General features: G+C 45.6%; 1 protein-coding gene across 1 annotated transcript in view; it reads left to right on the top strand.

Moving 5' to 3' along the window:
- PTK7 (protein tyrosine kinase 7 (inactive)) overlaps positions 1-25,175 on the top strand; it is a 90,354-nt gene that overhangs the window by 37,775 nt on the left and 27,404 nt on the right. Inside the window, exons 2-14 of the mRNA XM_036767557.1 lie at positions 5,555-5,848; positions 6,420-6,522; positions 7,302-7,492; positions 7,675-7,825; positions 9,763-9,911; positions 10,158-10,424; positions 18,187-18,320; positions 18,693-18,828; positions 19,273-19,392; positions 22,302-22,451; positions 22,600-22,750; positions 22,889-23,016; positions 23,541-23,744. Coding sequence (XP_036623452.1) covers positions 5,555-5,848; positions 6,420-6,522; positions 7,302-7,492; positions 7,675-7,825; positions 9,763-9,911; positions 10,158-10,424; positions 18,187-18,320; positions 18,693-18,828; positions 19,273-19,392; positions 22,302-22,451; positions 22,600-22,750; positions 22,889-23,016; positions 23,541-23,744 — 2,178 coding nt within the window. The remainder of the gene's footprint in view (positions 1-5,554; positions 5,849-6,419; positions 6,523-7,301; positions 7,493-7,674; positions 7,826-9,762; positions 9,912-10,157; positions 10,425-18,186; positions 18,321-18,692; positions 18,829-19,272; positions 19,393-22,301; positions 22,452-22,599; positions 22,751-22,888; positions 23,017-23,540; positions 23,745-25,175) is intronic.

The raw sequence follows: 25,175 nt of genomic DNA, 5'->3' as shown, positions 1-25,175 counted from the left end.
GTGTTCGTTAAATTGAGCACATTACACCTGGAATTGGGACGTTCTTTAGTCGGTTCTCAAGATTTAAATTCATCTTTGAAGCTGAGACATATCACCCTCTTATCATACTTTGCCTCAGTTTCTCATTTGTGAAATCATGCCCACATTCTTCACAGCTGTCTTGAAAGGCTCTTTGGATTTTACCCAGTGTGCAAGCTTCATCTGTTCTTTCTTCTTTTTCTCATGTGTTCTTTGTTATTGTCTTGAGTTCATTTCAGTGCTTTCAGTATTTGTCATTCAAGTATTAGCATCATGGCAGTCGAGCATCATGCTTGATCAAAGCAGCTAGCTCAGTTGATAGGTAGAAATCAAAATCCTTTAATCTCAGGTTGTTTGTTACAGCCCCAAATTTTATCTGTCTATCTATCTATTTTTTAAGAGGCAGCATGAGGTAACAGGGCTCTGGATTAAGAGTCAAAACCCCTAACTTCTGTTCATTGTCCTGCTAATAACTGGCCATGTGACCTTGGGTAAGTTGTCTTCCTTCTCTGTGCCTCATAGTTTCCTCATCTATCAAATGAAAGCTTTGAATTAGGAATAAAATGTTTGAAAAAAGCAGGACCTTAATAGATAATTTAGTCCAATCCCTTCATTTTATGGTCCTGAATCTCAGGGAGAAAAAATAGTTTTCCCCAAGACCCTACTATTAGTGACAGAACTGGAATTAGAACCCATGTCTTCTTTCTGTTATAACATGGGATTCTGCTTCACAATTCTCTTGGTTATACCTTGGGACTCTTCTAACCCTGACATTCTGCAAACGGGGAAGGAGAGGAACTGGGTCGTATTCTGAGAAAGATGCAGCTAGAAAGCCGAGAATAATGGAAAATCAGCCAGATCGATGGGAAACTTTCCCAATACTTTTTCTCAGAGATCACAAGATTTAGAGCTGGAAGAGACCTTAGAAATTATTTAGGCTAGTCCACTTCATTTCTCGAAATCTAGAAATTGGGAGACCCAGAGAGGGAAATTGACTGCCAGAGGTCACACAGTAAGTAGCAGGGCTGAGATTCATACCCAGGTCTTCTGACTTCTCAAGTCCCATGTGCTTTACAGTTTTCCACCCTATCAGTTCACATGATTCAAGTTTTCAAATATCTATCAGATGCACAGGTTTAGGGAAAACCCAGAACTCAACTTGTGTGGGGGATAACTTTCTGGTGAATTCTCCACTGCAGTTTCTGAGGAACCTGGCTCCGAAAGGGATTTGGAGGGATCATTGGGTAATCAGGTCCAGCTTCTGGTTTTATAGATAAGGAAATTGAGGTGCAAAAGGATTAAATGACTTGGTCAGGATCCACAGAGCTAGGAAGTATCCAGGCAGAATTTAAACCCCTACATTGCATTGTCTGTGTGTCTGTCTCTGTCTCTTTCTTTCTTGTAGTAGGTTAAACTAAGAAAGAACTCCCTTTTGGGGAGAGGTTGGGCAAAACTTGTTTGGGTCTCTTCCCAGACTTGGCGAAGTTGGAGGTCTGGGCATAATAAGGATGAAGGCTGTGTCCTTCTGCCCAGCACCCCCAGGTTTGGAAGGCTGCTCATTAACACGGTCCCAGTCCCTTGCAACTCTCTGTCTATAGTGCACCCACATGGGCCCCAGGAACAAAGGCCCATGTGTTACTCCTGCTTCCGTAACCATGCCACCTGCCCTGCCCTGCCCTCCACCTCCCTGCTGGAGTTGCTGTTCGGCACACTCTCCTCTCTTTTCCTTTGTTCAAACTGTCATGGGGAACGTAGGACTTGGCCCTTCCCTGCTGGGGGCCCCCTTCTTCAGGGTGGCATCTTGAACCTGGGCCAGAGTTGAGTGGTAGCATTGGAGTTGGGAATCGGAGATGAAGGAAGGCCTCAGGTAGAAACATGGGCATTCTTGGCCCTTCCTTCTTTGCCTTTCCATTAAGAAGTCAACCTTGGCAGCAAACAGGAGGTTTCCTTGCTATAGTGGGTGGGAGGCAGTCCTGGCATGCCTTTGCCAGCAGCCAGGGCCCTAGATAACCCTGGCTATCCTGCCCCATTGTCAGGGTGGAGTCTCTTGAGAGCTGACTGATGTTGGGGCAGACACTGTCAGTTAATTCCGGATTAGGGTTCCCCATCATGCTGTCTCCCTCTCTGATGTGGAGGTCTGATTTTTTTCCCCTTCTCTCTGCCTAAGTCCTGATGCCTCAGGGTGGTGTGAGGATGGCCTAGGGTTCCCAAAAGCTCTGCCAACAGAGCAGGTCTTGCCAAGCTGGAAAGTACAGTTTCTAGTACAAGACAATGATAGATTAAAAGGACACCCCCCAAAATTCAAAGGGTCAGCCATTGGCTGATGAATTTATAGGGCCGTATTACCACGCAGACTGTCCACTGAGTCAGAATCAGTGGAAAAGAGAGCCTGTGCTGATAAAATCATGGGCCCTTGAAGGAAATAATTTATAAAGTCAGCAGATAAATAAAATAAGGCCTATAATCTTAAAATCATGTAATCCGACCTATTCATATTAAAAACTTTTATTTATGTAAATATTAACAAGATAGTAGCAATATCAACTTGCTCTATTCCTTTTGGACTTCTACTAGCTGTGTGACCCTGGGAAAGTCATTTAATTTTGGTCTGCCTCAGTTTCCTCAGCTGTAAAATGGGGCACCTCCCTCTTAGGGTTGTGAGGATCAAATGAGACAATCATATTTGTAAAGTATTTAGCACAGTGCCTGGCATCTAGTAGACACTATCTTTATCAAGATAAATCCCTTCCTTTTCCTCCCTCCCTCCTTTCCTTTCTCCCTCCTTTCCTTTCTCCCTCCCTCCCTCCCTCACTTCCTCACTTCCTCTCTCTCTCTCCCTCCCTCCCTTCCTTCCTCCCTCTCTTCCTTCCTCCCTACCTTTCTCCCTCCCTCTCTCCCTCCCTCTCTCCCCTCCTTCCTTCCTTCCTTTCCTCTCTCCTTCATACATAAAAGTTTTGCTGATGCTTTTTAAGAATGAAATGAAATAATGAAAATGAAAAAAAGAGTCATCTAGATACATGGGGTTTTTTTGGTTGTTGTTTTGGTTTTTACAAAAGGATATTCATTGAAAAGCTACAGCAAACATGGAACTGCCCCCAAACCAAGGGCACACTCTCCCCTACACCACCTTAGTCCTTGTGGAGATTGAGTTCAAACTTCAAGCAATTTGCTACAAAGCATTTGCCTCATTAAGTTCACTTGTGAATGGAGCATAGCCAATGGAAAGAGTAGATCCCTTGCTTGGCTGCTGGTCAGTCCACTGCTGGGCTGGGTGTCATTTACTTCTCAGAGCTGTGCTGGTGGCTAAGAGCTCCGGCCTGACTCCAGCTTTCAGATCTTTGGTGCGTCTCCTGAGCTCTCTCAGCTCCCAAGGTCCAGTACGCCTTCATTTTAAGCACCAGGACCATGGGCAGTTGGCTCCACGTTGACCCATACCATGTACTCTTGACTTCATGATAACTGGGTGAGAAAGGGCCTGAGATCTCCCACCCCTCCATCCCCTACTCAAAGGCCCACAGCAGTTTGTCTTCCTCACTGGACACCTGGAAAGTAAAAAGGACATTTTCCTGCTTTGCATAACTTCATTTAAGACTTTTTGCGGGGGCAGCTAGGTGGCACAGTATGTAGAGTACCAGCCCTGGACTCGGGAGAACCTGAGTTCAAATTCGGCCTCAGACACTTGACACACTTAATAGCTGTGTGACCTTGGGCAAGTCGCTTAACCCCAATTGCCCTTCCTTCTCTCAAAAAAAAAAAGGCTTTAATGTCTCTTTTTCATTCTCCTGTAGCAACCCTTCAGGGGTTACCTCCCCTCCCAACTTGGTACTTGCAGGTTGGAACCCCAGGAAATAACTGCTGCCACAATTTCAAAGTAACTCTGTAGGTCTGTACTCTCTAAAACTACAGGTCACAAGCCTCCCTCCATCCGTACACTTCCTTTTCAGAGCCAGCTAGTAGTCATAGTTGATTCAAAGCAAGGGAGTAAGAAGAGGAGCTACAAAACATTCTACCCGTAATGCAGGGGGCACACTCCCCCATAAATACCCACAGTGTCAGTGGGAAGATTGGATGTGCCCATGGAGCAAGCACACAGTAGAAGGGCACACATGTAACCAAGGCATATCATACCTCTGGCACCAAAGGACTCCAGCGGCCCTCTCTCTGCTTTCGGTATCCTCCTGCTGCTCCCACCAAGGGCTTAGATTGAACAGGTTCCCTTTACAGCACAAATCTAGACTGTCTGGGATAATTCTTTCTTGAATCCGTTGCATATATCATCTGTTGCCAGGGGTCATACTTCTGAAGGCTACCTTTCCCCTCAACTCTCTTTTGTGGGTATAGTGTCTTCAGGTGATTAAGTGGCTCTGCTGCAAGATACCATGCCATTGTGGGGAGGAGAAGAAAGATCTCCCCCCATTCTCCCCGACCCATTACAAATAGAGAAGCTCTTCCATAGCTGTCTCTTTTCTCTGCTTCCAGGAGCCCTACTTCCTAGAACCTCAACTACTTCCACATCTATAAGCTTTGTTTCTTAAAGGCCACCAGAGGAATGGTCAATCTTAGGTCAGTCAATGGCAAGGTGCCCCTTAATTCCATTAAGTTGGCTCCGAAGACCTTCACTCCTCCTAAGGAGTGAAGATAAACTCTTTTTTTGTTGTTTTTGCACTGCATTTGAAACTTTAATACTTCAGTGTTTCTGTTACCCCCCTCTTATCTTTTGTGATTACATACATTGGCCTGGGTCAATGCATTTATTTTAACTGTCCATAATACTCCATTGTGCTGTGTTGTGTATTGTGTCTAGCAGCTTAATTAATCTCCTGTAAGTATCATTTTGATCATATTGATGCTCTGAAACCTTCCTTAGGTCCTTACTGCTTATAGAATAAAGGCCACACTCTCTGGGTTGTTTTTAAGACCCTCTGCAGTCTTACTTTCCAGCCACAATTCTACTCCAGCCAGACTGAGCTATCTGTTCACTGCCCCTCAAACAAGCCTTATACTTTCTAGCCTTATGCTTTGCAGACAGTACCTTATACTTTCTCCCTCCTGATGATACTCCTCTGCTGATCAAAATCAGATTCATCATTTAAGACTAAACTCAAATAACATATCTTCCCTGACCATCCTAGCCATTGGGATTTTCCTTCTGCCTTTAAATCTGTGATCCTGTGATCTTTCCTAACACTGGCCTCCTGACAGCCTTGTCTACACCACTCATCTGGCAACTATCATAGCCTGCCTTTTGTTATTACTTCACTATTTTATGTGTGTATACAAGTAGTTTGCCAGACCAAGACTGTAAATTCCTTGAGGGCAAGAACTCTATTAGGCCCTCTCAGGGGCTGGTTTCTTGCTTGGCCCTTAGTAGGTAATTTTTGTACCACCCTCAAGGCCTACAATATGCTTAGGTCTCTACATCTCTGCTCTCCAGCATCATGTGTCAGGATAAGGAGAAGAATCGTGTGTTGGGTAGAGGGGTAGTGATCCTCCCATGACACCTTCTCTTTCCTTCTCCTTCCATTCCCACCCCCAGCTACAGGGACAAGAGCCACCATCATCTTTACCAAGGAGCCTTCCTCCCAGGATGCACTGCAGGGGCGCCGGGCACTGTTGCGTTGCGAGGTGGAGTCCCCAGGCCACGTGCACGTGCGCTGGCTGCTCAATGGGGTCCCTGTCCAAGACTCAGAACGACGCTTTACCAAGGGGAACAACCTGAGCTTTGCAGCCGTGGACCGCCTGGAAGATGCGGGTGCCTTTCAGTGTGTGGCTCGGGATAATGTCACGGGTGAAGAGGCCCATAGCGCCAATGCCTCCTTCAATATCAAATGTGAGTGAGTGAGTGGGCTCAGGGCAAGGCTCCCCTGGAGTGCTTTTCTTCCACTTCCTCTGGCTCCCAACTCCCGGAAAGTCCCTTGCCTCAGCTGCCAGACTTGAGAGTGCTTGGACAACAAAGGGCTCTGATGAGTTTCATTCTCTGCTGGTGCTGCAGTGTATCTGAGAGTCAAGTAGCCTCTCCCCTTTGCTACAAAATGTCTTATTTTTTTTAAGCTTCACAATCTGTCTTTCCCTGTCCTGTCTGCTAAGTGACCTTCTGAACAGGCAGGGCAGTGGGAGGCAGCTTTTTTAAAATACCAGACACGAGTTACTGGGAGCAGCTTTGAACACTCAAAATCTACAACTTCCACATGCCTGTCTCACCCCTACCAAGTTTTCTGTCTTCTTCTTAGCAGAAAGTGTCTTGTGTTCTCTAGCTTCTGGAAGCCATGGTTCTCTTCTTTGCTTTTCTTCAATTCCTCTTCCCCTGCTTTCTGCTCTCTCCTCCCTCTTCGTCCCTCACTGTGGGCTATTAGAAGTCTTGATCTGGGCTCCCAGGTCACAATCTGGTTTCTGTGCTTCAGGGATCGAGACTGGGCCTGTCATCCTAAAGCATCCAGCCTCCCTGGCAGAGATCCAGCCCCAGACACTGGTCACTCTACGTTGTCACATTGATGGACATCCCCGGTAAGGACCCTGAAAAACTGTGCTTTTAAATTTTGATCAAACTTGTATTTCTTTTGTGCAGTGTGTGTGTGTGTGTGTGTGTGTGTGTGTGTGTGAGAGAGAGAGAGAGAGAGAGAGAGACAGAGAGAGACAGAGAGAGAGAGAGACAGAGAGAGAGAGAGAAGGACAGAGAGAGAGAGACAGAGAGAGAGAAGGGGGGAGGGAGAGAAGAGAAAGAAAATGGAGAGAGAAGAGGGGAAATGAGAGAGAGAGACAGAGAGTGTCAAAATACTTGTTGTACTTGGAGGCAGGAGAAACATGGTTTCTAATCCGGCTTCTGACAGTTAAGAGTCTTTGTGGAACTGTGGGCTCATTTAACCTGAACCTCAGTTTCATCTGTAAAATGGGAAAAATGTTACTTAGATGATGTGCCCTGATATATAGAGAGCTTCCCCAGTGTCAGTTATCATCATCACCATCATCATCATCTGTAATCGTAATCATAGTATTAACAAAGAAAAAACACAACTTGTTTTATCTTCTGGTCATCCCCAAATTTTTACATCCTTTCATCCTTTTACTTAGTACTGCCTAAAAGGTGGCCTTCCTCTGTCATTGTGCCCTCTTTTACTCTGTGCCATCCATGATGCTCATCACTGCCATCCTAGACTCTCCCATTCTCTGCCACTCCAAGTAGACCAGTCATTTTGGACTAGGAAAGTGCCCCCTTCTTGATCCCGTTGTCCAAGGTGGGACGATGGATTAGCTGTTTCTAGTTCTTGACCGCCTGTGTCCCACAGCCCATCATACCAGTGGTTCCGGGATGGCAATCCCCTCTCTGACAGTCAGGGCAACTACTCGGTCAGCAGCAAAGAGAGAAACCTGACCCTGCGTCGTGCCAGCCCTGAGCACAGCGGTGTTTACAGCTGTTGTGCCCACAATTCCTTCAGCCACGTCTGCAGCAACCAGAACATCACCCTAAGCATTGCTGGTATTCCTGGGGTCCGTGGGGTAGGGTGGGTTAGAGATGGCCAGCATGGCGTCATGGGAGGGGTGACCTTAGGGGGCGGGAAGGAAGCCTTTGGCTCGATGATAGCCTCTTTCTTTGAGAGATTGGTTCTGCTCTCCTTCCCCCTGCTCCCTCTTGCCATTATTCTTTCCTTCTGCCATTAGATGAGAGCTTTGCACGTCCGTTGGTGGTACCCCAGGACCAAGTGGTGGGGAAGGGTGAGGATGCTATGTTCCATTGCCAGTTCATGGCCCAGCCACCTCCTTCCGTGCAGTGGTTCTTTGAGGATGACTCCCCCATCACTAACCGTAGTCGGTAAGCCTTTTCCATCCATCCTGCGGATGGTCCAGCACCCAGTGTCAGGGTAGACTGGAGGATCTGCCTCCTTCCCTCCTTAAACAGTGCACACGGAAGAACCAGTGTGCATGTGATGTCAGGGCACAAGACGTGGCCAATGGGAGAAGCCCTAGAATGACAGGCTAATGCCTGTAAATGGTCTATGTTTAAGGTGAAGTGAACTGGGAGGTATTGGACAGCCCAGGGCCCTTCTAACAACAGGATGCAGAACAATAAGTATGCCCATACTTCATCTGGAAACAAAGTACCCCTGAGTGCTGGCTGGCTGGCCAGCTGGCCACGGCCTCTACCTCATTTGGGATAGCTAAGTAGTGCTTTAGACAGAGTGCTAGATTTCTAGTTACGAAGACCTAAGGTCAAATCTCACCCTGGATACTTACTAATCTCATGATTACCCCCATCCCCAGCCCCAGGCAAGTTGTTTAGCCTCTGTCAGCCTCAGTTTCCTTATCTGTAAAATAAGGGTCATAACAGCCCTCTCTCCCAGGGCTGTTGTGAGAATCAATTGAGATAGCTATGTAAAACATTTGTGAACTTTTAAGCGATATATAAATGTTGGCTATTATTACTTCTAGTCTGGTCCAGCCAGAAATTAGAAGGAAACCTTCCTCTCCTCGCCCAAAGTCCTTCCTAGCCTCTTTCTTAGAGAGAAGCTTTGTTCTAGCCCAGACCCTCAAAACTCTCCTTGTGCAGTATTGGCCCAATGGAAGGAGTTCTGAACTTGGAACCAGGAGACAACTGCATTTGAACCTTAGCTGGGACATTTGAGATCATAGGGTTAGAGCTGATAAGGATCTCACATATCATGTCATCCATGCATTCATTTTGCAGGTGAGGAAACTGAGGCCCGTAGAGGTTAAGTGACTTGCCCAAGGTCATCCAGGTAGTTAGTGGCAGAGCCTGGGATTCAAATCCAGGTCCTCTAATTTTCAGAATGCATTACTAAGAGGCACTAAAGAATTCCCTTTTTCTTTAAGAAAAAGACATCTATATCTGTGATGATTTAAGTAGTGGCCTTGCTGAAAGCAAAATGCTGTGAGTCTGATGGTCTCTAAAGGTCTTTAAACACCCTGGGCTCTGATAGAAAATAAACCCTGGTGATTTGTAGAAACCAAGTTTATACTCCCACTCCAGCAGCTGAGATGGTATAAATTCTCCAAGAGTCTTTGAGATGTTTCCTTTTCCCTTCAACCCCTTACTTACCAGCTGTGGGATCTGGAGCAAGTCAGGCTACATCTCTGAGTATGTTTCTTCATTTGTAAGATGGAGATAATCAATTTTGCATTACCTGCTTCACAGGGTAGTTATAAAGAATGTGGTCTGTACATATTAAGGCATAAGAGGTTGGCCATTCTTTGAGAGCAAGGTTGGGAGTTTTGTGGGGAGGGGTGTGACTTGCTTGGGAGCATAGGTGGTAGGTATATCTGGATTCTTTGATCAGAACCTTTCCAAAGGCTGACTAGGAATTCTTCCTTTCATTCTGTTTCATTCTTTGTACCTGTGGCCCTAGCACCTAGCACAAAACCTGGCACACAGTAGATGCTTAATAAAAATATTTGTTGATTGATGGATTAATTGAACCTGGGTAGCAAAGGCAGCAGGGCCCCCCTGAATGGTTTCTTGTCTTGACCACTACAAGCCTTCCCCCTATAATGTCCTTTTAATTTCCAGGGAGCTTTGAGAAGGCTGGTGAGTGAGCAAAAGATGCCAGGACCCCACTCCTCCCCACTTATGATAAGTGTCCATGTCAGTCTCCCTCCCTTACTTATTTCCCCATCTCCCCTGTCTCCAAACTCTTCCCCCTTCTAGATGAGCAGGGCTGTGTTCTGTATGCATTCTCCCCTTAATGCCTGGCTCTCACCCGCCATCACTGAACTGTTCTCTCTCTTCCCCAGGACTCCTCATCTCCGTCGGGCCACGGTGTTTTCCAATGGCTCTCTGCTGCTGCCACAGGTCCGACTACGTAATGCTGGGGTATACCGCTGTGTGGGTCGTGGCCAGAGGGGCCCACCTGTTGTCCTCGAGGCCACTCTTCGCCTAGAAGGTCAGTGCAGGCCTGAGTCTAAGGTTCTGAGGCTGGACCATCTGGCCCCCTCATGAGGGAAAAAAATGGGGCTTCATGTCATGCTCAGATACAAAGTTCAGAGATAGGATTAGAATTGTAGGCAGGAGGCCAAGGGGAGTCGATGAGGAACTGTAGAGGTCAAAGGGGACTTGGTGCATTAGAGTAGAAGGAGAATGATACCTTGATAATGATCTACAAGTAATAGAATTATCTCCTTCCTCACAGAGATTGAAGACATGCCACCCTTCCAGCCTCGAGTGTTCACAGTGGGCAGAGAAGAGCGTGTAGCCTGCATTGCTCCCCATGGCGTGCCAGAGCCCAGCGTGTGGTGGGAGAGGGCTGGGACCCGGGTGCCCCACCATGGCAAGGTCTACCAAGAAGGCTATATGCTAGTCTTTGCCAATACAACCGAGAGTGATGCTGGCACCTATACCTGCTATGCAGCCAACCAGGCTGGCCAGCGGCATCAGGAGGTCAACATCACTGTGGCCAGTGAGTGAACCTGTTTGAAGGGGTTCCAGTGCAGGGTCGGGGGTGGGGAGAGTCTTCACTTCTCTCGTGCTCCCAAGACACTTATTTGAAGGACTGATGTTTTTTTTAATGAGGTCACTCTACTGGTAAATAAGGGAAATCGTTTGTATTAGGTCTGGACCTGGGATTTCATTAGCATAGAGAGTTCCCTTTGAGGTAACACCCTCTACCATTGCAATGTAGTAATTCTTCTGCAACCTTATAGTTTTAAGAGTTGCCTGGGACACCAAGAGGTTAAGTGACTTCCCCTTCTTAATCAGAACCCAGGTTGTTCTGAGGGGCTAGCTCCCTAACCAACCATTATATATCTGCATTTGACAAAACTGGGCAGACAAATGGTGATACAATAGTTCATTCATGACTGACTGAATGACTGAATCCAAAGAATGTTGACTAATAGATTGATGTCATTCTGGAAGGGAGGACTGTGGTTTGTCAATGTCTTCATTGAAGTCATATTGGGGAAATTCCTAGTCAGCTTGGCAGATGACAGAAAACTGAGAAGGATAGTTAATATTTTGGATAACAATTAGAATCCAAAAGATCTGGACAGGCTTTTAAAAAAAAAGGGATAAATCTGAGAAGATGACATTTTATAAGGATAAATTTAGGGCAAAAAAAAAAACCCAACAAAAACCAAGAAACAAAACGCTCCCACAACAGTGTCATCAATACAAGATGAGAGTGATATAGTTAGACTGAAGTCTATAAAGGTGGATCTTGAAAAGTTGCCTATTTCGAGTTAATCAAAGAATCCATAATGGGGTGCGGTAGGGGGATGAGGATTAATGTTTTAATATTTTTCCATTTCTACTTAGGATAATTTGACTGTAGTCCACAGATAGATTAATTGTGCCAGAAGGGTTCTTTATTGAAAAATATTCAGCACAATTCTGATTAATGTCCTGATGTTACTTTTCTATAAAACAGAATTTCCATTCATCTGCACACTTGGCCTTACTTTTCCTTTTTAATTTGTAAAGCCCAAGTCTTTCAAAGGAAACATTTTCAAAGCTACGTACAAAAGTTTTTTTTTTTTAAACAGTGTCTTCCTTAACCACTTTTTTTCCAGAAATAAATCAACATTGATTACACTTTTGTGTGATGGGCGCTATTTTAGCCTCTATGTGTTGTTAATTGGCACCTAGGTGGTGCAGTAGATTGATCACTGGGCCTGGAGTCAGGAACACTCATTCCCGAGTTCAAATCTAGCCTCAGACACTTACTAGCAGTGTGACCCTGGGCAAGTAACTTCACCCTGTTTACCTCAGTTTCCCCATCTGTAAAATGAGCTGGAGAAGGAAATGACCAAACCACTCCCAGTATCTCCACCAAGAAAACCCCAAGTGGGGTCACGAAGAATTGGACATCACTGAAGAAGGACTGATCTTATTACTATTTTAATTCAACCTTAAAGAGAACAGAATAAGAATCAATTGAAATTGAAGCTTCTTTTTTTTAAACTATACTAATTCTATTTTTTTTTTTACTTTTCCTTGCTTTAATAAACAGGTTCCCCCCCCTTTTTTTTTGATTTTTGAAATGAGTTTTTGATTACAAAATAACCAGCTAGGCCCTAAAGCAGGTTTAAAAAACTCTAGCCATTGGTACAGGATGGAGAAGCTCACAGATGACGGAGGCAGTGAGTGGTCATAGCAGGGCTTACAGACTTCTGTGGGCAGGTAAAACTATCCAGAGGGTTGTGTCCTAACATTAGTGCACATTAGTACACTAGTCGCTACCTTGGTGGGTCAGGGTGGTTTGGACTCAAGAGTCCACACATCAGAGCAAATTGCTTCCATTTAAAGACTTGGTTTGCACAGATGGCAGGGGCGGTAAGTTTGAAATCCTCTCCCTGCTTCCCTCCCCACCCATCCTCCCTAAGAAGGCAAGCAATTCAGCATAGGCCACATGTGTATCATTATGCAAAACCCTTCCATAATACTCATGTTGTGAAAGACTTTAACTATATTTTGCTCCCTCCTATCCTGTCCCCCTTTATTCAGTTTTCTTCCTTGACCCTGTCTCTTTACAAAAGTGTTTGCTTTTGATTACCTCCTCCCTCTATCTGCCCTCCCTTCTATCGCCCTCCCTTTTTTATCTTCTTCCTCCTTCTTTCCTGTGGGGTAAGATACCCAATTGAGTGTGTATGGTATTCCCTCCTCAGGTCAAATCTGATGAGAACAAGATTCACTCATTCCCCCTCACCTGCTCCCTCTTCCTTTCCAACAGAACTTTTTTTTCTTGCCACTTTTATGCGAGATAATTTACCCCATTCTATCTCTCCTTTTCTTCCTCTCTCATGCCTTAATTTGATTTTATTTTTTTAGGTATCATCCCTTCATATTCAACTCACCCTGTGCCCTCTGTCTATATATGTGTATATATGTGTGTGTGTGTGTGTGTACACATATATGTATGTATGTATGTATGTATATTCCCTTCAGCTATCCTAATACTGAGGTCTCATGAATTACACACATCATCTTTCCATGTAGGAATGTAAACAAAACAGTTCCACTTTAGTAAGTCCCTAATGATTGCTCTTTCTTGTTTACCTTTTCATGCTTCCCTTGATTCTTGTGCTTGAAAGTCAAATTTTCTATTCAGCTCTGGTGTTTTCACTGAGAAAGCTTGAAAGTCCTCTATTTTATTGAAAATCCATATTTTGCCTTGGAGCATGATACTCAGTTTTGCTGGGTAGGTGATTCTTGGTTTTAATCCTAGCTCCATTGACCTCCGGAATATCATATTCCAAGCCCTTCAATCCCTTAATGTATAAGCTGCTAGATCTTGGATTATTCTGATTGTGTTTCCACAATACTCAAATTGTTTCTTTCTGGCTGCTTGCAGTATTTTCTCCTTGATCTGGGAGCTCTGGAATTTGGCAACAATATTCCTAGGAGTTTTCTTTTGGGGATCTTTTTCAAGAGACAATTGGTGGATTCTTTCAATTTCTATTTTACCCTGTGGTTCTAGAATATCAGGGCAGTTCTCCTTGATAATTTTTTGAAAGATGATATCTAGGCTCTTTTTTTGATCATGGCTTTCAGGTAGTCCAATAATTTTTAAATTATCTCTCCTGGATCTATTCTCCAGGTCAGTGCAATGAGATATTTCACATTGTCTTCCATTTTTTCATTCCTTTGGTTGTGTTTCATAATATCTTGATTTCTCATAAAGTCACCAGCTTCCACTTGCTCCAATCTAATTTTGAAGGTAGTATTTTCTTCAGTGGTGTTTTGGACCTCCTTTTCCATTTGCCTAATTCTGCCTTTCAAGGCATTCTTCTCCTCATTGGCTTTTTGGAGCTCTTTTGCCATTTGAGTTAGTCTATTTTTTAAGGTGTTGTTTTCTTCAGTATTTTTTTGGGTCTCCTTTAGCAAGTCATTGACTTGTTTTTCATGGTTTTCTCGCATCATTCTCATTTCTCTTCCCAATTTTTCCTCTACTTCTCTAACTTGCTTTTCCAAATCCTTTTTGAGCTCTTCCATGGCCTGAGACCAGTTCATGTTTTTCTTGGAGGCTTTTGATGTAGGCTCTTTGACTTTGTTGACCTCTTCTGGCTGTATGTTTTGGTCTTCTTTGTCACCAAAGAAAGATTCCAAAGTCTGAATCTGAATGTGAGACCATTTTCGCTGCCTGTTCATGTTCCCAGACAACTACTTGACCCTTGAGTTTTTCATCGGGGTATGATGGCTTGTATAGTAGAGAGTACTTTGCCCCAAGCTTGAGGGGCTGTGCTGCTGTTTTCAGAGCTACTTCTACACAGCAAGCTCTGCCACACCTCCTCCTCCTCCGCCGAGAACTGCCAACCAGGATTGTGGCCCAGATCCAGGCAGGGCAAAGCAGGCTTTGTACTCCCGCTCTAATCTGCCACTTAATTCCTCCCCCCAGGTGGGCCTGGGGCCAGAAGCAACTGCGTCTGTAGCTCTGGAAGCAGCCTCAGAGCTGCACCACTTCTTGCTCCTGGGGCGGTGGCCAACCTTTCACTCTGTCCCAGCAGCTTTTCCCACTAACTTGCTCTGTTGTCTTCGGCGTTTGTGGGTTGAAAAGTCTGGTAACTGCCACAGCTCAATGATTCAGGCCCCTATGGCCTGTTCCACCCAACTCCCGGTCCGGTTGGTCCTGGCACGGCCCACGCTGGGCTCGCTCCACTCCCAGCTCTGTGCGATAGACTCTTCCCAGCAACCATCCAGGTTGTCCTGGGCTGGAGCTCTGCTTCCCTTTGCTGTTTCGTGGGTTTTGCAGCTCTAGATTTTGTTCAGAGCCATTTGTTGTAGGTGTTTGGAGGGACCCGGGGGGAAGGTTAAGCAAGTTCCTGCTTTCCAGCCGCCAGCTTGGCTCCACCCCCTGTACTAATTCTGTTAAAACAACCTTAGCCAATTTTCGGTAAGACCCTGAAGCATTGAATCTGAACGTTAAAATTTGTTATATTTATCTACATACCAGGCTATAGTCAAATATGGTCAAATGAAATAATAATTGTAAAGTGTAATTATAAATTGTAAAGCTCAATACCTGACAAATGTTAAGTACTATATAAATGTAAATATTTTGTTGTTGTTATTATTAATATATGGGGCTTTGCTTTCTTCAGGCCTGCCTTAAAAACCCAAAGTTCCTAAGGAACTATATAGACTCTTTCAGGGTATTCCTTAAAATATTGGAATTTAAGTCCTAGAGACTTAAAGAAAAAGATGATGTGCTTTTCCCTTCCAGCTCTGAGATTCTGTCATTATCTTTGTTTGAAGTGGAAGACATAGTCCCTTTCCTCAAGGGACCTAGGGCACTTATGCAGGTTCTGTAGATGGCACAAACCAGTCAAGTAACTAACTGGCATGTCAGTCCGCATCCATGAAGTACCTACTATGTATGTGCTGGGCACACAAAAAAACACCACAAACATTCCCTGCCCCCTAGGACCTCCCAGGCTAGTGGGGAAACAACACGCAAACAAGCCCTATACAGGATGGATTGGGTGGTCTCAGGGGGGATGTAGGAGGACTGGGAAAGGCTTCTTGTAGAAGGTGGGCCTTAAAAGGAGTCAGGAGGTGAAGATGAGAAGGGAGAACATCCCAGGCTCAGGGGACAGACGCTGAAAATGCCCAAAGTTGGAAGATGGAGTGTCTTGTTCGAGGAAGAGCAAGGAGTCCGGTGTACGTGGATCACAGTGTATGTGGAGGGGAGTGAGGTGTAAGAAGGCTCGCAAGGTAGGAAGGGGCCGGGTTAGGAAGAGCTTTAAAAGTTAAACAGAGGATTTTATATTTGATCTTAGAGTGAATAGGGAGTCATTGGAATTGATTGAATAGGGGAGTGAAATGGTCAGACCTGCAATGTAAGGAAGATCATTTTGACAGCTGAGTGGAAGATGGACTGGAGTGAAGAGAGAGACCCCAGGCTTTCCACAGATTATTGCGATAATTCATTCGTGAGGTGATGAGGGCCTGCACCAGGTTAGTGGCAATGCTAGAGGAGCAAGGAAAGGATATACAAAAACATTATAAAAGTAGAAGCAGCGGGGCTTGACAGCTGATTGGATACAGGGGAATGAAGGAGGATGAGGAGATGAGGATCACACTTAGCTTGGGAGCCTGGGCGATGAGACTGTGGAGGTACCCTTGACAGTAATAGGGAAATTAGCAAGAGGAGAATGTTTGATGGGGAAAGATAATGAGTTCAGTTTTGGACATGTTGAATTTAAGGTATCTATGAAACATTGGAGGGTTAATGGAATGTAAGATCTTCCCCATCCATTAATAGACCTGTGTGACCACATGTGTTCCCTTTCTCCCTTGGAACAGGGGCCGTGTTCCCAGATCTAAAGGTACGCAGGTATTTCAACCATGGATGTTCTTGCTGCTTTGCGCTCTGGCCCAGCTCACAGCAGTGATACATCCTGAGTCACCTAGAGACCATTGGGAGAGGAACTTGAACAAGGAGAAGCTTGCTTAGCGGAGGCTTGCTTGCAGAGAGGCTTTCACAGCTTTTGGTACCAAGCTAATTAGGCACTGTGTCAGGAGGGTTGTGATGCCTTTTGGCTCTGAGCCTATTAGCTGAAAGTGTATATATTCTGAGGTGAGATTTTGCTTTGAGGGCTTGTTCATGAGAAGGACCTTTTGATTTCCTGAACGGGACTCTGGGTAGCCGTTTGTTAAGGAGCGCCCCTGACTACTCAGATGTTGGTGCTCCCCCGGTCTGGTGATTTATGTAAATGTTAAAGTGTGTACCAAGATTACTAGACAGTTGGAGCCCTGTCTATTAGATCTTTGTGCTAATTTCTCTGCTTGTATTTTCTCCACATTCAGGGTGCTGACCTTTCCCCTGAACTAGTAAATGACATCACTTAATTAAAGTAGTCAACCCCTTTTGAGTTGTCTTTCCTTTAGAAAAGCAGATCAAAGAACCTGTGCTAGCAGGCCGTCCTGCGTGTGCTAGGGTGCTTGTTCAAGACATGACACTGGAGGTTAGGAGAGGGGGAAGGGCCGAACAAGATAAGTCTGAGAACCATGTCAGAGATAGTTGAAATCATGGGAGCCGATGAAATCAAGTGAAATAGTTTAGAGGGAAAAGGCCCTGGACAGAGTTTTGGGGGACTCTCCTAGTCAGCAGTCATGACTTAGTTGAAGATGACAGGGAAGGAGCAGTGAAGACAGAGGTACAAGCCACACACCAGGAGAGAGCAGATTCATGAGTGCCTAGAGAAAAGAAAAGGGTGATTGACAGTGTCAGAGGCTCCAAGAGAGGCCAGGAAGGATGAGGATTAAGAGAAGGTCATTGGATTTGGCAAATTAGAGATCACCGGCAGGGGGGATGGATGGATCAAGTGTTTCCTCCCATATCTCCCAGCCTCTTCCCTGCTCCAGTCTAGTCTGTGCATTACTGCCAACTTTGGTGGGGATAAGGGGGAAGGGATGGTTTTATATGGTCATTTCTAACTCTTACCTCCTAGGAATCTATTAGAAATATTTTCCTAAATACTGTTCCAGTTGTCACTCCTCTTCTCTAAAGACTTCAGTGGCTCCCCATTGTCTGTAGTGTAAAGTTGAAGCTTCCTTGTCTTGGTATGCAAAGCTTTTCATAATCTGGCTCGTTTACCTTTTCAGCATTATCTTACTCCGCATTTATAATATTTATATATAGCCAAACTGGACTATTCCATGTTCCCTACTTTTCCTGCCCCAAAGCATTTGAGTGTACCAGTGCTTATGCCTGAAATGCTTTCTCCCTCTTTATGCCTTTTGAACTCTGACCCTTCCATACTGAGACCTTCCTCAGACATCCTCTTGACTTGTGCTTTAGTTTTCTCGTTTGTAACATGGAGAGGTTGAACTTAAAGGCCAGCTGCTAAGATCCTATTTCTACATTTATGACATCTTCTATAAAGCCTTCCCATTGGTCCTCCCAAATCAAAATGAGAATCCCTTTTGAAGTAGTAATAATTTATTATGTTTTTGGTTGTCCAGAACTGTGTTGAGCATTGTGGAATATATGAGAGAAATTTTAGACAGTCTGATCCTCTAGAGTTGTTTAAAACATAGTCTGTGCCTGTCAGGTCTTTAGTCTAATTGGGGAGGCCTCTGAAAATGAAATAATGTGCTTAAAATACAATGCAAAGTAAATGTCTCTGAGTGTCACTATGCCCTTTAGTACCCACGAGAGGTAGGCTTTCCTGAGGTTTGGGCTCTTGATCGCAGTAACCTTCTTCCATCATCCCTTTCAGCACTACCCAGGTGGCTGAAAAAGCCCCAGGACAGCCAGCTAGAAGAAGGCAAGCCGGGTTACCTGCACTGCCTGAGTCAGGCCACACCTAAACCCACTGTCGTCTGGTACCGGAACCAGATGCTCATCTCTGAGGTGAGAGTGAGTAGGTTTCAGGGTAGGTGGGCAGGGAAGTCTCCTCTTGCTCATGTCTATAGAGCCATTTGTCAGGCATCCCCAGGAGGTTGTTTCCCTAGTCCTTCCTGCCCTTTCCCCTCAGGGAACATCTTTGTCTCCTTGGTAGCATTTCCCCCCACCTCCCAGGAGAGATTCCTTCTTCCCTCTGAAATCTGGGGTCCTTGGACTCAGGAGGGTTGGGGATGACTAGGGTACTATTCCATGCCCCTACCCCCATGCCCTCTGCCCTTGGCCTTTGGAGTCTGAAGCTTGTGATAGATTCTGCCTCCCCCTTGGGGAAGAGAAGCCTAAGAGTGGGCTGAGGCTTTCATGGGATGGATTGTCCCACAGGACTCAAGGTTCGAGATTTCAGAGAATGGGACTCTTCGCATCAACAACGTGGAGGTTTATGACGGGAATTTGTACCGATGTGTCAGCAGCACCCCGGCTGGCAGCATTGAGGCCCAGGCCCGAGTCCAGGTCCTAGGTGAGTGAGACTTGGTTGTCTTGAGGATAAGCCAGTGATTTGGGGGGAATGTAGTGAGAGGGTCTGAAGGAGACACAGCAGTGTAGAATCCCTGCTACAATGTCCCTGACAAAAGACTGTCTTGCCTCTACTTAGTATAGACCTCTGTAATGGGGGACTCACTATCCTCTGGCCCTTTCCATTTTTGGACTGCTGCAAATGTTAGAAAGTTTCTCCTTTTATCAAGCCCTAATTTACCTATCCGTAGCTTCCACTCTGTGCTCTGGAAACAGTCTTGCCCTACCCCATTAAGTCATCTCTTCCCCAGGCTAAATATCCCCAGTTTCTACATGTAATGTTCATGTATTCAGAACACCCCCCTCCCAAATAGTAATATGATGGTTGCATAGGGCCTGGGTCCTAAACTGGTTGTCTACACCCATCCCTTCTCTCCCTCTCGGACAGAGAAACTAAAGTTCACGCCGCCTCCCCAGCCTCAGCAGTGCATGGAGTTTGACAAAGAAGCCACAGTATCATGCTCAGCCACTGGCCGGGAGAAGCCCACAATTCGATGGATGCGGGCAGGTGAGTGCTCCACAGTATGGGAGGACAACTCAAGAAGGACTTACTGTATGCTTACTATATGCCCGACCCTGTGCTTGGTGCTGCGAGGCATCTGAAGAAGTAATATCCTCATGTTAAAGGGCATGGACCATTACATGACACTTTAAGGATTATAAGCCTGAGAGGTCGTCCATATAGGTAGTATTACCTTCCTTTTATAGACAAGGAAACTGAGGGTCTGAGGAGAAAAGTGGTATATCTGCACAGAACCATATAATTAGTAAGTGATTGGAGCCAGGACTCAAAACCAGAATCACAGTTGGAAAGCTATCTAATCTAACCCATATCTTAGAGTTATAGCCACGACATCCCCAGCAAGGAGTCTTATCGAGCCTTTCCTTGAAAGGATAGGATTTCAGAGGCAGCTAGTTGGCACAGCGGGTAGAGTGCTCATAGGATCTGGAGTCCAGAAGATCTGAGTTCAAATCCAGACTAGCTACATAACCCTTGGCAAGTCACTTAACCTTTGGTTATCTCATTTCCTTATTTATAAAACTGGGAAAATAATAATGCTTACTTCCCAAGGTTGTTGTGAAAAATAAAATGAAATAATATTTGTAAAATGCTTTTGCAGACCTCAAAGTTATAGAAATACTAAATGTTGTTACTATGGTTATTAAATGTTATCATGATTATTACCCCTACTCAGGGAGAACCCACTCCCTTGGAAGGCAGCCATTTCCACTTTGGGAAGGATCTCTCTAGGAACTTCTCATTTCGTCTTGTTTACACGTGTCAGAAATCTCTCCCTGTGCCGTTTCTGCCTTTCACATCTAGTTCTGTCCTCTGGGACCCACTGGAACAAGTCTGGTTTCTCTTCTTGATAGCCTTAGTCAAAGACAGCTGAGTCTTCCCTTCTCCGTCCGTGATAAACATTTCTTCAGTCATTCTTTGCCATGACTCAGACCTTATTCGAAGTTCAGTCCTCTCCCCCCATACCATGCTGAGACATAGTCGCGCTTTTCAAGTTCATAGTCGAACTAGAAGGTACAGACTTAAATACACAAAAATCAGATGATGACCTGAACCAAGCAGTCCCTGATTGATCAATAAGTGAGTGGACCATAGATGGTAAGTACTGTAAGTTGTGTTGGTTTGTTTTTTAATTTATTGATACATTTTGTTTGGACACTACAGACACTTCCCAACAAACCCCTTTGCGAAGTGCATTCCCCGAAAAGAGTTGATTCATGATTAACAGAAAAGAGGGATGTGGCTCTAACATTGACTACTGTTTTTGACCAGAGTTTGACCAGCCTTTCTTTGTTGACTTTTTTCATTGTTGTAACCATTAGGTATTTTATTTCCTTGGGTTTGCTTTCTTTGCTCTGCTCTGCTTTGCTATAAGTTTTCAGGATGGGGTGGGGGGAGAAATCACTGAGGACGAGGGAGGTCTAAGACGGGATGAAGGGAGATTTAAACTAGGCCTCCCTGGATGGATAGGTTTGGGATTGGCGGAGAGGAAGGAGAGGACGGTCCAGGAGCAGAAAGTCACACAAGTGAGGGAATTGTATTCCAGCAAGGCTGGGGACTGGAGGCAGTGAAGAGGGAGCTTAATCTCTTGGGCCAAATTGTGGAGTGTTTTGTAGGTGAGCTTCAAAAGAGACAGTTATAAAGGTGCAGATTATTCCTGGCCTTGGAGAATAGCAGCTTTCCTCATCCTGTTACTGCTTTCACATATGGAGAGTGCTGTCGTGGGGGTCAGGAGTTGGTCAATTGTGTCTTTCTCTTCGTGACCCCATTTGGGGTTTTCTTGGCAAAGATACTAGAGTGGCTTGCCATTTCCTTCTCCAGCTTATTTTACCGATGAGGAAACTGAGGCAGACAGGGTTAAGAGACTTGCCCAGGGTCACACAACTAGTAAGTGTCTGAATCCAGATTTGAACTCAGATCTTCCTGAATCCAGGCCCTGAACTGCATCCACTGTGCCTCTTAGTTGCCTGCTGAATTTTAATCTTAGGGATCTGCCACTGTGACCTTAGGAAAAATCTCCTCAACCTCTTGGAGCCTCCATTCCCACCTCTATAGAATGAGATTGGTTTGGATTGTGGAGTGACTCTGAGATCATTTCCCATATAAGGCTGTGAGCTAAGACAGAGTATTCCCCTTTTGTGAATGAGGAATGTGCATGGATCCCCATTTTGAGGCTTGGTGACATTAAATTACTTTGTCCAGGGCTACCCAACTAGGAAGTAATGGGTGGAGCTGGAGTCCTCTTCCTACTGTTCTCCCTTCCCCACTCCCAGGGTCAGGAGTTTGAACTTAATTTTGTAGGTGGTAGGGGAAGCGTTTGATGACTTTTTGACCGTGGTGGGTCAGCAGAAAGTGACCCCTTTCCTGGGGATAAACCTGGGCCTCTGGTGAATGGAAGATTTCTTGTGAGAGCTCATGTGAGGTAATGGATTTAGAGAAAGGAAGACCAAGGTTCCAGTAACACCTCAGACACTTATTAACTGTGTGGATAAATCATTTCATGTTTCTGAATCTCAGGATGATGGATGATAATAGCACCCTACCTTACAGGGTTGCTTTGAGGATCAGATAAAGTAATGTGTGTAAAGCTGTTTGCAAGCCTCACCCCTCTACAGGGGATCTTAGAAGGAGGACCTTAGAGTCTGATCTGCTCCACCTCTTTCATTTTGCAGATAAAGAAACAGAGAGGAGAGTTAACTTACCCAAAGTCACATAAATATTAAGTAGCAGAGTCAAATATTGACCCCAGGTCCTCTGACGTTAAATCCAATGTATCCTTTCCATGATATCACACCATCTCTCAGACATAAATATCAACTCTTATCTATGAGTGTGGCTCCAGGTGAGTCTGATGACTTCCCTTCCCAGCCCATCAATTTCCCATTCCTTTTTTCTAGATGGGAGCAGCCTCCCAGACAGCGTGACGGACAATGCAGGAACCCTGCACTTCTCCAGGGTGACCAGGAGTGACGCCGGCAACTATACCTGCATCGCCTCTAATGAGCCTCAAGGGCAGATCAGTGCCCATGTGCAGCTCACTGTGGCAGGTAGATGCCTAAGGACTGGGATGGGAAGGGGCAGGGTGAGAGTTGGCTTCTGATGGGAGGATCTCTGATGTATAAACAGATGAGTCTGTCTAGCACAGGCTCCCACCCATCCTCCAGTGCTCTGAACCCTGCCTTTCCACCCATGCAGTTTTCATCACTTTCAAGCGAGAGCCTGAGCGTACAACTGTCTATCAGGGCCACACAGCTATGCTGCAGTGTGAGGCCCAAGGTGACCCTGACCCCCTCATCCAGTGGAAGGGCAAGGACAGAATCCTGGATCCTGCTCACCTTGGACCCAGGTAGCATCTACATCCACTCCCCATCTTCTTGCCTGGCCCCAGGCCTGACTGTTAGTTCCCTGGCTCTTGGGAGTAAGAGATGAGAGATGAGTGGTCATAGGCATGGCTAAGATAGTGCTGGGATTTTTCTTCCCACAGGATGCATATCTTCTCCAATGGCTCTCTAGTCATCCATGATGTCACCTCTGAGGATTCAGGCCGCTACACCTGCATCGCTGGCAATAGCTGTAATATCAAACACACAGAGGCTTCACTCCATGTTGTGGGTATGGAGTGGGGTTACAGCAGGCTGGGAGGCCTCAGAGATGAGGAGAATATCATGTAGACACCAAGGATGGGATGCTGAGTAGAATGTAAGGGCCTTAAGAGTAGGCCCCATAATAAGCACATCATACATGCCTAATAAATGTCTGCCCTGTTGAATTGATAGAGGGCAGCCGCTCATGTGGGAACATGAGGCCACAGCCCTGGAGTGGTAAAAGGATGAGTGGGGTTTGGGTAGTGTTGGTGGTGGGCAAGATGTTTTGGTAAGAGCCATCAGTGGATGGACCATGAATGCTCTATATAGTAGGATCCTTAACTTGGGGTCTTTGCACTTTGAAAAAGATTTATTTTGAAAACTCTATTTCAGCACAATTGGTTTCCTTTGTATTTAGAACAATTACTCTGAGAATGGATCTCTAGGCTTCACCAGATTGCCAAAGGGGCCCATGACACCAAAGATTAAAACCCCCTGCTCTGTAGCTTTCCTGGGCAACCTCCAACTGACCACCCATTTGTGCCCTTTCAGATAAGCCGGTGCTGGATACCTCAGAGGGTCCTGGCAGCCCCCCGCCATATAAGATGATTCAGACCATTGGGCTGTCGGTGGGGGCTGCAGTGGCCTATATTATTGCTGTGCTGGGCCTTATGTTCTACTGCAAAAAGCGTTGCAAGGCCAAAAGGCTTCAGAAACAGCCAGAGGGCGAGGAGCCTGAGATGGAGTGCCTCAATGGTGAGCCTAGGGCCCACTGGACAGCAGTGGTTAGGGCTGGGGAGGGGGGGTGTTGGGGTATGTGGATGTTGGGCGCCCCCGTGGGGTGAGGAGGGACAAAGCAGTGGAGCCTGTCTAGCTCTCAGACTGTGGGGCACCTAAGGAAGAGGAGATCCCCCCTCCTCTCTGGGAGTCATGACCTGACCAATTCCCTAGGCCCTGAACCCAGAGCAGCTTTGATACAGAATTCCCCAGGAAACTTCCCTAGACCTGCTTTACTTGGGTTCTGTTACCCTTTTTGTAGTTACCTTCCTACATCCTTACATGCTCATCTGTGGATATGCTTTTGTTATATATGTTTTTCTTCCCTCATCAAGCTTGGAGCTCTCAAAGCAGATATATGTGTGTTGCGTTTAGAAATAGAAGTTCCCCGAGGACAGAAATTCTGTGTTCCTCATAGGACTGTGACCTTCCTGGGGGCAGAGACTGAGTCTTCTTCCTAGGACTGTAAACTTGCTGAGGGCAGGGAATCTGTCTTTTCATAGACCTAGAATCAGTGGTGTGGCCTTGCTCCATAGAGTTAAAGCTCCCTGAGAATATAGGGACTAACCTTCTCTATAGGAGTGGAAACTCTCTGAGGATAGGGATTATGTCTTTATAATAGGACTAGACAGTCCCTGAGAGCTTGGTCATCGTCATAGGTCCAGGAGCTTCCTGAGTGTAGAAATCAGTGAATGACTATATGAAAAAAACATTCATTAAGCACTAACTGTGTGCCAAGCACTGTGCTAAAGAAAACCCCTGCCCTCAGGGAGCTGATATTGCAAAGGGAGAGACACCATACAAGAGAGAATGGTGGCTAGAGAGGGACCCTTAGGTCCAGAAAGTTCGAGGAAAGGTGAGTGGAGCCATCAGGCACTAGACTGAAACACTCCATCCAAGAACAACAGTAGAATTTATTTGGTCATGGTTCATGATTCCAGAATTGGGTAGGGAGAAGGGGGAGGGGAGAAGGTGACTAGCAAAGCTGTAGAGGAGATGAGAGAGTCTGGAGTGAAGTAAAGCATGGTGCCCGGGCTTTTCCTAATATGATAGTCTCAGAGAAGCAGTCATCAATCCAGAGAGCAAGGCTTCAGAGCAGAATTTTTTTCTGGCAAGCCACGGGGAATCCTGAGTGAGTGTTCTTCATCACCTGAGAACTCTCTGAGGGTGGAATGTTGTAATTAGTTGTAACTAATAAGATAAGTATATCTCTGTGTTGACCACTGATGGGCCAGCTAGGTGGTGCAGTGAGTAGAGCACCAGCCCTGGAGTCAGGAGGACTTGAGTTCAAATCCAGCCTCAGACACTTGACACGTACTAACTGTGTGACCTTGGGCAAGTCACTTAACCCCAATTACCCGCCCCTCCCCGCCTCCAAAAAAATAAAAATAAAAAAAGCAAAAAAAAAAG

Source organism: Trichosurus vulpecula, chromosome 7 (assembly GCF_011100635.1).
Source record: "Trichosurus vulpecula isolate mTriVul1 chromosome 7, mTriVul1.pri, whole genome shotgun sequence".
Classification (NCBI taxonomy): Eukaryota; Metazoa; Chordata; class Mammalia; order Diprotodontia; family Phalangeridae; genus Trichosurus; species Trichosurus vulpecula.
The sequence above is the reverse complement of the archived record's forward strand: the minus strand, read 5'-3'. Positions and strand labels throughout refer to the sequence as shown.